At 40.4% G+C, this 14,008-nt stretch overlaps 1 protein-coding gene across 1 annotated transcript in view; it reads left to right on the top strand.

Annotated features, from left to right (window-relative positions):
- The window catches only part of DGKQ (diacylglycerol kinase theta), an 89,070-nt gene extending 76,018 nt beyond the window's left edge, over positions 1-13,052 (top strand). The window contains 4 exon segments of the mRNA XM_030237475.2: positions 965-1,111; positions 2,225-2,336; positions 4,230-4,382; positions 5,520-13,052. Of these exon segments, the coding sequence (XP_030093335.2) occupies positions 965-1,111; positions 2,225-2,336; positions 4,230-4,382; positions 5,520-5,690 (583 nt within the window). The 3' untranslated portion in view covers positions 5,691-13,052.
- Positions 13,053-14,008: the final 956 nt, after the last annotated feature.

The raw sequence follows: 14,008 nt of genomic DNA, 5'->3' as shown, positions 1-14,008 counted from the left end.
AAATATCTTGCATGGAGCAGAAGTGTATGTTAAATGGTGTGTTACTTGAAGTACCTTTAATTTGGTGCTATTTTAAACTGTTAGGACATAGGACTTATCATTCCCAATGTAATAATTTAAGATGACTGAAAAGTCTGAAAAGTCTCTGAAGATTTGGCTGTAACCTGCATTGGCTGTCTTCCCCACTTTAATGTCTGCCGTATTTAGACGTAGTGCTAGAGGGTTTTTGCAGAGTTGAATTCCAATGACACCCATGTACTTGTAGGGTAAAATAATGGAAATTTATGCTTTTTATTTTAGGGTTGCCCTGAAGGCTATGTATCCAAAGGTTTCCATTATAGAAGATATTCTGTGTGTTTAACTATCTTTTGTTTATGTTATTCTTAAAATATTTTGCCATTTCTAGGGATGCCATAAAAATCTTCCTCATCTTTTTTATTCTAAAATTAGAGATGTTAGAGCTCTGTCACAAGTTGAGATTCCTAAGGCTGTTTTAAGTTTCTACAGCTAAATATATTTCAAATTAATTAGGAATGTGTAAAGCAAAGATTTTCAAACTTTTTTTGCCATAAGTATTGTAGCATTGCTTGAGAAAACAATTTAAAATTGGTCATGATGACCTCTAAGTCTTAATCAAAAATGTAATCTTCCAGCCCAGGAGTTTACATTTCAAAGAGGCATTGTATTCAGGCAATGCTTCAAGAAGGGACAATTTTTCTGTAATAAAATTTCACAATCTGCACATGCCTCAACAGCAGAATCATCCCTTAAGTAAAGGTATGTAAAGTAGCAGTTCATGGTTTATGCTTTGTTCTTATGCTAGTAAAGCTAGAAAAAATTTAAATATACCTGTTTGAAATATACCTTTAAATATACCTGCTAGAGGACAATAGTGGTATACGTACAGGGAAGAGTGCTATGCTTGGCCTTACCTTTTAGTTAGAAGATCCTTGTCGACTCCTAGGTTTCACAACAAGGGAGTTTACGTGAAAGTTGGGCTGCAGAAGATAAGTCACACTAGAAACCTGCACAAGGACATAAAGCTGCAAGTGGACCAGCATGAGGTGGAGCTACCAAGTATAGAAGGACTCATCTTTATTAATATTCCCAGGTAAAAAGAGGAGGAAGGATCCCTTGTGGGTGCATGCTGGACTGTGTGTGTAGAACTGCTGCTCAGTATTTGAGCACCGAATGCCAAATGGTTAGGTAACAGGATCAATGACAATCCACCTGCACACACTTTCTGACATGCTGGGGACGGGGTACCTAAGCAGTTCCTCCAGTAAAGGCCAGATGGATTTCAGCTGTCAAACACTACCCAGGTCCTACAGGCAACTGGAGCTGTGATGCTACCTGGGTAGCCATGGAAGACCACAGTTCAGATACCTTTACAGGTCTGTGAGTGCTTTGTTGGCCCCTGCAGGGAGCTGCAGTAACTGTTGTGTAATTCCACAGGAGATCCGGTTTCCTTAGATGTGATGTTGATAGAGGTGGGTTTTTTTGTTTGCACAAAACCAGCAGGTCCTGCCATACTATTATTTTTTCAAGTACCATCTTGTCTTAAACAGCCTCTTTGCATTTCAGTCTGAAAATGTTTTATTCGAATACTCCTTTTTACATGTACACAAATGTACATTACACATGAGACCTGTGGAGAAGAAAAGATCCCTATTAAGTGATGAGTAGTTCATGTGCCAAAACAATAAGCAAGTGATTTGAGTGGGAAGGGTCAGTACTGCACAAAAAACAGCATGGTTTAAATTGGCAGAAGCATTTCAGAGGACTGAAGTGTATGAATATCTGCCTAACTACAGGTGCTTTTGGCCAGGTACAAGAATGAAATCTTGTAGTTGTTTTAGCTTTAGTTTTTCTTCAGTAACTTCAAGACCATTAAGAGCTATTTTAAGTTCTTTACTCTTGAAAATTAATGGCTAGTTTAGCTGTAACCTGTATTTCCCAGCAAACTAAAACTCTACAGAGTTACCTTCGTCCTATTTACACCTTTGCTTTCTAACTGAAACTATTTACTTCGCTCCTTTTACTATTAAAAGATCTGATAAAAATTCTTCCAGATTTTATAAGAAGAGCTCCTGCTTTGACAGTGCAGGAAAACTGCTCCCTCCAGCTGGTGGGGGAGCAGAGTGTGTGGCTTTTGAAGCCGGAGAAACCAGCCACCCTTAGCAGGGCAGCAGCACAGGTGGTCACTGGTGTGCTCTCCACACAGCTGGGGCTCTGGGGCCGACCTCTGGGGGTCTGAAAGTGACAACCGCTTTGAGAAGCCACGCATCGATGACGGCCTGCTGGAGGTGGTTGGTGTGACGGGCGTCGTGCACATGGTGAGTTGGCATCCCAGTAAGCACAGAAGGAACATGCACTTTATGGGACAGGCTTATTTCAGTGACAAACGGTGCATTGCAGGTGCAATTCCGCCTCTTTGTTATGGCTGGGTAAGAAGAAGTAATAGGAATTGAGAACTGAGAATCCATGGGAATTTTTATGCTTCATGCTTCATGACTTAACTAGACATTGAACCAAGTAGAGTAACATAAATATATGTGCATATATATAATGCAATATATATGTGCATATAAAATACAAATATATGTATTTATTATGGAATACACTAGTTTTCTCATAACAGGTATGGTGTCCATGGGATGAAAACAAGATTTATTCTAATATTACAAAAACATGCACCCTTCACCTAGGGAATTTGCAAAAAGTCTTGTTGTACCTCATCACAATCACAGTGGAGATGCCATCAAGACAGGTTGCTTTATAATTATCTGCCACAGGCTTTCCAATACATGTCACTGAGAATATGATACTTGCTGCTCTTGACTGGAATGCTACATCAAGCAGGTGGTATGCTGTTCCTGCAAAGAATATTATTTTTACCATGGTTTGCTATTAGTAACACACTCCTGTGGGATGGTAGGTTATTTTTGTCTTCATATCTTACTACTGTTTAAAGAAATCTGCTGCTGAAAACGTATACGTGATCAGGTAACTAGAGATAACTAATCCATAAAATTGCCAAAAAATAGAAATGTGGTGGTTAAATTTTGTGGAGCTCAATCTTTAGTGTTGCTCAGCTTTATTTTGTAATTTAGATCTTCTAAAATACACTAAAGTGTTGTTTTGGCAGAGATCCTTAAATCTTTTGTGAAAGTAGAAGGAGCTTTGGAGTGTAAAATGAATGGAGCCACAGGGGCTAGCTTCTCAGTCGGATAGCTGGTTCCCCGCAGGGTAAGCGTCCCAGGCAAGCGGCCCAAGGCTGAACACCTCAGCCCACTGGAGGCTGGGGTGCCCTAGGCCAGACTGCCGCACAGCAGCCCCCTAGCAAGCTCAGTGATTGTCAGCTCTTAGTGAAAGTCAGCTCTTTTGTGATTTCAGCTTGCTGTAGGGGCTGCGGCTGGCCGTGGCTCCTGGAAGGCAGACGAAATGAGAGAGGAGAAGGCGGCCAAGACCGTTCCACGATGGTTTATTCTGAGGGTCTCGCGAAGGGTCTTGAAGCTGCTCTTCTGGGGAAAATGGTCCCAGACAGCCTCTTTTATAGGGTTAGGGAGGATTGAAAACTGACCAATTGTAAGGGTTAGGGAAACTAGCATATGGGGTCACAGAGAGATAAGGAGGACCAGAGTGAGGACTCCTGGTACAATTCCTATGACTCAGCAAATACCTATCTCTAAACATCCCTCCACGGAGCCGTAGCAGGCCCTGCGTCTGCTACATTGGAGTATAAATGTTAACAAACCTGTGCTTTGGATTTGTGATATTAAGGTTTTTATTCCCACATTTGGAGTCGAGTTTGGATAAACTCTCTCTGATTAATAAACTGCTTTTAGACTTTGGAATTTCATATGTGCCAAAGTCTATGTGTATAATTAGGTGTTTTTAGAAGTATTTACTGTGTTATGGAGGGAGAAGCCAAAGCAAACAAGACCTTTGTGAGTGTATATTCCTTGGCCAGCCTTTGTGTACAAACAGCTTTGCTTTAGGAGTTGTTTTGCCTCCTGCAGCCTGCAGGGGAGTTCTCCTTCTTGGACTAGCTGAAATAATTAATGCTGGGGCAGTAAAGGTATCCTAGTTTTGCCTAGGCAGTTTTTTAGCTGAAACGTAAAATGTGAGGTGAGAATAAAATAATATCTACCCAGCTTAATTGCAGCTAGTATTTGTACTTCTTGTTAGTTGGGGTGATTGATATCCTGGCTTTTATTCCCTAACAGGGTCAAGTCCAAGGTGGCTTTCGATCAGGAATACGCATAGCTCAAGGCTCGTATTTCCGTGTAACGCTCCTAAAGCCAATTCCAGTTCAAGTTGATGGAGAGCCCTGGATTCAGGCCCCTGGCCAGATAATAATATCTGCTGCAGGACCAAAGGTACTGCGTGTGGGTTTCTCTTAGCAATTTGACTTGGTTCCTTTGAGCACTGGATGTTACCGTATTATCTTGCTTGTCTGTGTTCTCATGCTTAACTCTAAAGGAGTTGCTTAGCACTACGTGGTAACTGACACGGCAATTTCTAAAGAGGACAGTTTGAGGACTCTCTCCAGTGGCTCAGATGAGACTCATGTTAAAAAAAATAGTCCCTGAGCTTTGGCCTCGTGATCCAGTTTTTCCTCTGTATTGAGATCTGCAGGCAGTGTTGCTTTTCTTGAAGCAGGGCAGTTATAAAGGCCATGTTGGTAGTGCAGTGTGCGAAGTAGGAATCAGTCTCCTGGAGAAGGGAAGGTCTGTCAGACCTTCCCTTCTCCAGGAGACTGGAGAATATTTTTCCAGGCATATAGTAGCAAAAGAGAAAAATTAATAAGAGAAGAGCAAGGCCTGTGAAAAAGACTTGGGTAATCAGTGTCTGTTTTTTCTTGATTACCTCAATGTGTACATAAAAGACAGCATCAGCTCCCTAAGAATTTAACGTCTCTATTGACTTTGAAATGGTGAAATAAACAGACTGGTGGTACACACCAGTCTACACATTTGCCTGCTACCTTGGGGTTGCCTTTTTAACTCACAGGCATATGCTGATGTAGGCAAGCTCAAAGGATATGTAGCTGTACTGGGAGGGGTACCAGAACAATTGCCCTTGCTGAGGAGAAGTGAGTGAAAGAGAGGGAACATACCTCAAAGTTTCAGAATATGTAAAAACTTTGTTCTTTTCATGAGAAGAAGTGACAGGGTAATGGACGAAGAGAGAGAGAGAGCAAACCTAACTTGTCCTTCAGTAAGAAACATCTTTTCTTCTTCTACTAGGTTACCAACTAGTTATCTCTACATATGGGTATATATACATATGTGTGTACAGGAATATATATGTACACATATGCATTTATATAATGTGCATATGTTTATGTAAAAAAAGCAGTAAATCCTAAAGCTTTACAAGGATAGGTGCACCAAATAGTTGTGTATTTATACGTTTTTCTGTTGCAGTTCAGCTTTTTACTTGGGTAATAGATCAGTTAATTGATGACTACAGATATTTTAATATTCACCTTCTTTTAAATCTTTCAATTTTAGGTCCATATGTTGAAAAAATCCAAGCAGAAGCAGAAAAAAACTGGAAGCCTGAAAGAGATGAAAGTGGATAGCACGTCAGTCTCTGAAGGAGGACGCAAAGGGGAAACCTGTGTTCATGCCTATGGTAGATACCATCCTGGTCCAGTAAAACCGAGTGCAGACAAGTCATGAAGAGTGTTGCCTATGAGCGTGCCTTTCATTACATTTTGATAGTACTGGGTTCTTCTTTGTCTTTCAAAGATAGTACCTCATTGTCACAAGTAACAATTATGTACCACTTGTCTCATCTGAAATGTTTACTTGGATTTGTTTTTCTGTTGGCAGTTTCCCAGCCAGAGATTCCAAGATGCTGAGATTTCCGCATTTGCCTTCACAAAAAATCCTTCCCTCCTCCCAGTTCATTCTAAAAGAAAATCATTGCATAGATATTTTTTTAATTGTTCTATAACTGAAAATGTGTTCCTTTAAATTAATGCTCACAATAGCATCCTAACCAAAAAAAGGCAAAACCATGAGCTGCTGAGAGCTCCTTAGATCAGTCCAAAGAGCACAGCTGAAACAGTACAAGTGTAAAGAGAAAAACACAACACAAAACACAGGAGAGATTATTTCTGTAAAAGGATCTCAGTGCACTGGGAAGAGAGAATGTGCTAGAACAGTTGAGTCAAAATATTTCAGAGCATTTACTTCAACAGTATTTGGACAGCATGAATGAAGGGGAAACAGGCTGTAGAGCAATTTTTCATCTGTAGCTTAGTTTCTCGTTATTCAGCCAAAGCCGGTTTTAAAAGGCTTTTGAATTTCATCAGCTACAACTCTCAAAATAGAAAAGGAACAAAAATACCCAAGGCAATAGTATGTTATACAAATTCTATTTTATCACTGAAACCATTAACTTTGACACCAGACTCTTGTCTTGACTTTACTTGTGTTCTTTCATTTTCATGAACTTGGACTGTTATATAGCAGCAAGCTCAAGAATCTTCATTAATTAGGTTAAAAGAAGTACCACTTAGTGTTCAATTGAGTACATTAGCACAGTCATATGTTAGAGCTGAACTGATGTACAGCCTAGCTTTACTGAGGAGCCTTAGCATCTAGGCTCCAAATAACTGGGAATGCGAGAGTCATCATGAAAATTCTCTTACCTCGCTAGGTTCTCAAGTCTTTGTGGGCGTTACTAGGTGTGGGCCCAGGGACACAGTGACAGTCTTTTCTCACCTGGACGAGTGTGTGCTCTTCAGAGGCTGTTTCTTCATCAGTTCCTATGAGGCCAAGACCACTTTTCTGTGTTCACCCATCTGCTGAAGCGGTGGCGATCCAGTACTTTTACAGCTTTGTGCTGGAGACTGGCGCTGGAGCAGACATGCACCTGCCATACACCATCCAGATCTGCTGTCCATGGCTATAGTCATGTTGTTCTTCCCTCACATCTCTGCTGTCTCATCTCACCGTGGTTCCCCAGGAACTGAACCTTTCACTTTTGGTCAACATCATACTCAAAGGGCTCTGTGAGCCACTTGTGGGTGGGGGGGCCTGCAAGATTTTGCCAGTTCTATGCATCAGCTGCTTGGAGCTGCTTAAGCTATGTTGGCTAGAGCCTGCTTAGCCACATGGTGGGGTTACTTGTCCTCTGTTGCACAGTAATAGCTATTTCAGCTGTGGGTGGCATGAATTCATCACTTGAGTGTTAGCCTTTGGAGCATTCCTCTTGCCAGTGTGTCTAGAAAAACATCTGCTTCGGGGGACTTATGTGTAACTTTGAAATACACAAAAGCTGTTTTGTGATGGAGCTGGTTACATGCTGAGGCAGTTCTTGCTGGGTCTCGTTGATGAGTCTGTACTCCTAGCACTGACAGCTTCAGCAACAGCTGACCATTACATGTGCTTTCTACTTTCTGGTTGTGGTGCAACAAGGGTGTGAATGTCATCTACAGCAACAGAATGATGTAGCTAAAGCTAGAAAGAGAGACAAAACAGCTATGGAAAAATGGCAGATGCCTGCAGCCTCTCCTTTCAATCTAGTGATTCCTTCTCAGTTTTCTGGTAGAGATGCAGTTGGAGGAATGACTTCTATTTTCAGTGAAACCTTTTCTTAATTGTTTAAATTCTTAATTAATACTTGGGGATGTTCTTCAGGTCTAGAACTTCACTTTCATTCAACCTGAAAACTGGACTGATGCTATGAAGGAAATAGTTTGGATAGTGCAGACCTAAAAGCCTTGTCTTCCTGATCATTAAACACAGGGTTGTCTTCTTTAGAACCTGGGCATGAGGGGTCAGCTGGACCTCTTCTGGCATCCTGGTACCAGCATTACAAGTAGGGAGGATCAAGTATTGTATTTCAGGATGTGCACTCTCTGAATGAAGCTCACAAATTAGAGAGGAAATCTGGAACAGGCTGCTGCTTCATAATTGTCCAGAAAGAGAGAGAAACTGCTTGGTATCCTTAGGAGAGCAGAAAGAATGCATGATCTGCTTTCCAGTTGTTGACTCAGTAATGGAAGCTGGGCTTTTTGTTACAGAAAACATGCATAAGTTTTAAGATTTCTGGTACTGACTGTCTTCTGCAGCCCAAATAAATAAGGCTGTCTTACTATTTTTCCAGGCATATATAATCCTGCGCCATGTATCTGACAGTGTTCAAGTTCTTGGGTTTTTAAGGACCTGTCTGTCTCTCCTTTTGCTCTGTATCTGATATCGGAAATAACATGAAACTCACAGGTCACAATATCTTACACCCTGTAAACTCCTGTTTTGGGATAGCATCATGGTAACAAGGTGACTCTGAAGTATGAGTGTAATCTCTTCCCAACTTCCAGAGGGCGTACTGGTAGAGGACAAGAAGGCTTTGAGTTTTGTTCCCTTTTCTTTTTTCCCCAGAAACCAACTGCCATGTATTTCAGCAGATGAGTGCCACACTGGAATTAAAAAATAGCTTAAGAAAAACATTTAGTATATAAGACCTCTGTGCCTCAAAAGATGATGCTTAATGTGTTTTAATCACAAAACAGATTCAGTTGAGATGGAAAACTCGCTGTAAAACTTTTAAAAGGAGAAACTCACTCATTAACCCCTCTATTAAGATGTTCTAGTTTCAAGTTCTGTAAAGGCCATTGTATCAAGAATATATGTATGTGTGTGTTTTTTCTCACATTTTCATTGCATGTGGTGTCTGAGAAGGCCTAGTATTTTCTTCCATGATATGCAAGGCCTGCATGAAGGGAGGGGGTAACTCTTTGCAGTTAATTTGAAACATTCAGACTTAGCCTTTCCACTGAACATAACAATGCAGTATAATTTATGTGACAGTGGGCAGATAGATGATTCTCCATACTGACTGGTTAGTATTGTGTGACAGCCTAATGGTCACATGGCCAAATAATTCAAATAATGCAGCAACAAAAGCATTGGGGAACAGGCTCAGTTCTGTCAAGACAGGTGTTAAGTAACATCAGGGACACAGAACCAGGAGCTGTAACCGTGGACAGTGAAGAGATGCAGGTTCTTTGCTATCCTGAGCACATTCCTTCACCCTCTCTCCACTGCCTTTTTACCTTGCCTATAAACCATGGCAGGCACAAACAGCACAACTACCATCTCTCCTGCTGAGGTACACTCTCCTGACCTTCTACTAGTGTCCTACTTAGGCATTGCCAGAATTGGGAAGAGAAGGGTCCTGAAAGCCCTGGTTCCTTTCAAATACCACAGTGTTGCAGACTAGTGCAGGTGGTCAGTTGGTTAAAATCTTTTTTGATGGATAAACATATTACCTCTGCCTTGAATTAGTAGAACTAAAATTGAAAAGCTCATCCCAGAGATACGGGTGCCTCTTCAGAAAATTTGCTGCTTTTTCCCCCCATGGCTTTTACCCTTGATTTGTACAGTTTAAATTGCTGGTGTTTTTGCTGCATTGAGTTTTAGATGAAAGGGTTATTTTGCCAAAAACCTTTTGTTTATATATGTGTACGTACATGTGTGAACATACATGTGTGTACATACATGTGCACACACGTTTAAGAACACGCCTTATTGTATTAGTATTATTCCACAGTGCCTAATTATACAGCTTTTGCCCTGTTACAGCATTCTGATAGCACTCACTTCTGGATCTTCCTTCCAAGGGTTTTGGACATGAGGCAGGACTTGTACTTTCCAACAAGACATAATGGCAATATAGTGAAAGCACAACCATGTTTAGAGTACAGTTTCTGCATGTCTGCAGTTTGAGCTCTGCTTGCTGTTTCTAGATTTTAGTCAAGTATCTGTGTGTCTAAAACCAGTGGCAATGGCTATTGTAGCATTTTAAAAACTAGGAAGAAGCTGTCACTGCAAAACTTCCCTAAGGAACAAATGAACTGTTATAGACAATTGTTGTTAATCTTCATGATTATCCTCTTACAAATATTGTATTGATTTAATGTCTTTAGAGCAAATATTGTACTTGATCTGAATGTCAGCTATTTCAAATTGCTCAGCATTTATGTGTGCACGTGATTCTGTAGCAGTCTGTTGACATATAAATGTTATTATCAAATGAAACCTCTTTTTGTGGGAGGAGATGGTAAGAGGAGCTGTTGTGACACTTAAAAAGGGCTTATGTTGAAGACACAACAGATTTGTTGCATATGTATTTAATAATGTACTGACTGTAGGTATGCTCTGTCTTGCATAATCTCCAGTCCATATTCCAGCACCATTACTGGGGGCTCATTGGAGTTGTGCACTGGCACAAAGTAGATACTTCTTCATTTTGCACCCCATAAATCTTCCTTACTACCTTCCAAGTGACTGTACATTTTCCTGTTTCTGCCAGGCTGCCCTCCTGCCCTTTGGGCCTAGTTCTGTACCAAAACTGGTAATGAAGGTATGAGCATGTGCTGGTGAATGTGTGTGGAGAGTGGGGGAATGGAGTTCCTGCTGTGAATGCTGCTCTGTCAGTTTGGCTTAGACTATTCTCTAATTTCTACTTCAGCTTCTACTTTAGCCATCTAACAGCTGCGCAGCAAAGATTTGGCAACTACTGAATTGCCTTGGATTCACCAGTGACAACATTGCCTCATTTTCAGGCTTCGATCTTATATGCATCAGAATATGTATAACTTCATTATATTTTTTGCACTTAACAGAAAATACAGGTTAGATAGGCTTAGAGTGTGGCAAAATTGCAATGTTTGTACTTTTTTTTGTAAATATGGGGATGATTCTACAGATAAAAAGATGCACTTTCAGATAACAATGAGAACAAGTTTGTAGAATACAATTGTTTAGGAGTTTCTCTGGTTGCAGTGTTCCTGATCCCCATCCATGTCTAACACTGTGTTCTCCTTGAAAGCCTGCTTGGGGATAGAGATGGCTTTGGAAATCGCAGAATGTATTTATAGCTGACTGACTGAACCTTTATGTACATTTTTGAGCAAATTTGCTGCTATTCTAAGTTTTAGGTTTTACTACACTGCTTCTATAATGCATAAAGTAAATGTTCAAGTTTTATTTATAACGTCAACACTTACTGATTTGACACTTAGTTTCAGGAGACATCCAGCCCAAAGCCTTCATTTCTTTTGCTATTTAATAGTTTTGTTGTGGTTTCTTTTTTAGCAGTGTAGGCATTGTATGTGTGGAGTACAGTGAAATGAATGCAAATTACTAACCTTAACCTGCAGTTAGAGTGGCAGTTTTCATGTTTACAGGACAGAGACTATTGATTGTAAACCCATCCATGTCCACTGAAACGGTGCACTCTGTGTGTTTTGGAAGCACTGTTTCTGCTTACCATGGTAATTAATGGAATACTTGCCTTCTGGTTTTAGAGTCCTGGTAATCTTGCTTTGGAGAGATTTCAGTGTGGGTTATGGCTTCTCTGCCAGGGACTCACAGGACAGATTTGTCCTGATACAAGTATGTTATATTGAACATGTTTTCTGAAAGAGTGACTTTATTTTTTGTGAAGATAATTTATGAGAAGGTTTTATAGCAGATCAGTGCTGAAAAAGTTGAAGTCTTGAAATAAATGTTTGTAGATATTAAAGATCTATCACAAAGCAAAGTATTTTTTAATAGGGTTACTGGTGTAGTTATCCCTCTGAGCTCTCCTGGCAGCCATACCCATTTAGCATGTCACTCTGCACTGGTCAAGTGTGTTATTTAGGGGACAACCTGATTTCAGAAGATATGGCTTCATTTATATTGTGCATATCCCCTGTTACACCTCTGGCAGCAACTCCCCATACAAACATCAGCCATACAAGGCAGAGCTTCTCCCCATACAGATCACTGCAGCTTGAAGAGCAGAGAGCCTGCCCTTGTGCTTGACTGCAGAAAGTTGTAAGTCTGGTGACTGTCTGGCACTTACAGTCCTCTCTCTCAGCATCATAGAGTGTGCCACGCAAGCTCTTTTGCTTTCTGAATGCAGGCAGGCACAAATCAAGAGTGCCCGAGTCAAACTGCTAATACCTTGTCTCACCATGGCATCCATTTCTTAGTGCTGCTTATCATGCCAAATTGGGTAGCAAGAGGTGCTTGAAGTATTACTGAGTATTTATTGTGTAATTTTTGGGTGCTTATAAAGCCTTTACTGCTATTTTAAAGCAAAATTTGGGGATCTGTAGCATAGCAATAGCTGTATAACTCTAGCATTCCAAACATGCCCAAAGCAAGTTATCCTTGTGATAGTTTAGTTAGCAATGGTGTAGCTAGCAGCAATCTTGTATCTTGAAGCTGCAAGTTCTGAATATTGGAAGACAACATCTCTGCTTTGAATGCAAAGCATTAGAGTTTGTAATTCACTATAGATTTCAGCATCTTTCCTACTTAAAAATGACTGATGACATCTTAATTCTTCTCAAACTATAACTTAACTATTGCTTAAATAACTGTTTTTTCACCTCTGGTTATTTAAATCATCCAATTTACACAGTTGTATGAATGCTGTTTTATTATCAAGATACTCTTAAGGTGTTTCATAGCATTTCTTGTGAATGTTCTAATACATCAGTAATAAATAATCCTGACCTAATAAACTAATGTAAGCTGACAAGTTATTGTCTAATGCTTATTCTTTGTGCATCTGCCTAATTCTCAGAAAAAAAAAAAAGCAGCCTAAGTATAAGCATTAAAGTGGTTGAAAACAGTTTCCCCACACTGTGCCTCAAACCAGTAATGTGTTATCACACATTTACTTGTGGATTGGTCTCAAAAACTAGCTTTTAATGATGTAATTTGTTTCTCACTGTCTGCCTTGCAATGAGACGTATCACTATATTGTGATAACTTGTCTTCAAAAAAACATACCTAGTGTACTAATAGATTTTTAAAGAAGTAATTTATAAAACATGGACTTTTCTCTTATATTTAAACATCTGTTCATCCTTGGGTTCTGTTCTTAGAACAATTCTGTGTATATTTTGCAATACATGTTTTGTGTTTTACTGTACATTTTGCACCAATAATGTATTCTAAGTATTATTTACAAGTTCCAGAGATCTGTAACTAGAATTTGCTGTGAACAAATACAACATCTCTTCTACCCTGGATGCTTGTGGAGTAGTTATGCTTTAAAAGTAGGGGAATACACTTCTGCAGAAACAAACATACTTTATCTCAGCTGGGCACTGCTTTTATAGGAATTTTGTAGCCTTGCTGTTTGAGACTGGGTCATGCCCTGTGAAGGGATGGCTGTGTTCTAACAGTGTGATTTCAAATGTTTCCATTTGTGAGACAACATATATGTTTGATCCCTGCAACATTCAAGCACCTCTAGAACCCTCATTTCTGTGGTTAGCACTGTGATTGGCAAAGTCTTTCTGTGATAGCACCAGTTTACTTTAATGCACACAGACTCACTTTAATCATGATCCAGATTTTCAAAGGTATTTTTGTACAATTCCTTGCCCTGTTTGCCCTTCTCTAGAAACACATGACCAGGTTTGCAGGCTGTGGGTAACAGGCCCACACGTAGCCTTGTGCTTGGCTCAGGTGGACAGTGGCCACAACTCAAGGGCCAGACCTCATGGACCTCAACTCACTGGGACAAGTGGAAGGGCTGTCCAAGGAGCCAGGCCCAGATGGAAACTCTGCCCCACTGTGGGCGGACAGCTCACCCCTCCTCGGAGGTTAGGGTCTGCCTTTCATGGCTGGGGATGGGGGCGGGGGTCGCTCAGCTGGACACCTTCACTTGGGGTGTCCTTGCTGCAGTAACCTTATCTCTGGCAAGGAGCAATTGGTTCTCCCTGCTCTGTTCAACAGTTGACTGCAGAATTGAGGAAGCCTTGGTTATGTCCAAACACCTCTGGAAAAATCTTACTGTTCCTTGCTGGACTGCAAATCAACGAGCTCTGAAGCAGCTACAATTACATTTAAATCCATACATGGAAAAACTCAGTTTGAGGCTACAGTTCTGGGAAAAGAGGGGAAGCAAACAAAACACTGATCTTCTTACAGAGAAAAGAAAAGAACAAACCACAAAACATCCAAACCTGAAATTATTT

The sequence above is a fragment of the Serinus canaria genome, chromosome Z (assembly GCF_022539315.1).
Source record: "Serinus canaria isolate serCan28SL12 chromosome Z, serCan2020, whole genome shotgun sequence".
Classification (NCBI taxonomy): Eukaryota; Metazoa; Chordata; class Aves; order Passeriformes; family Fringillidae; genus Serinus; species Serinus canaria.
The sequence above is the reverse complement of the archived record's forward strand: the minus strand, read 5'-3'. Positions and strand labels throughout refer to the sequence as shown.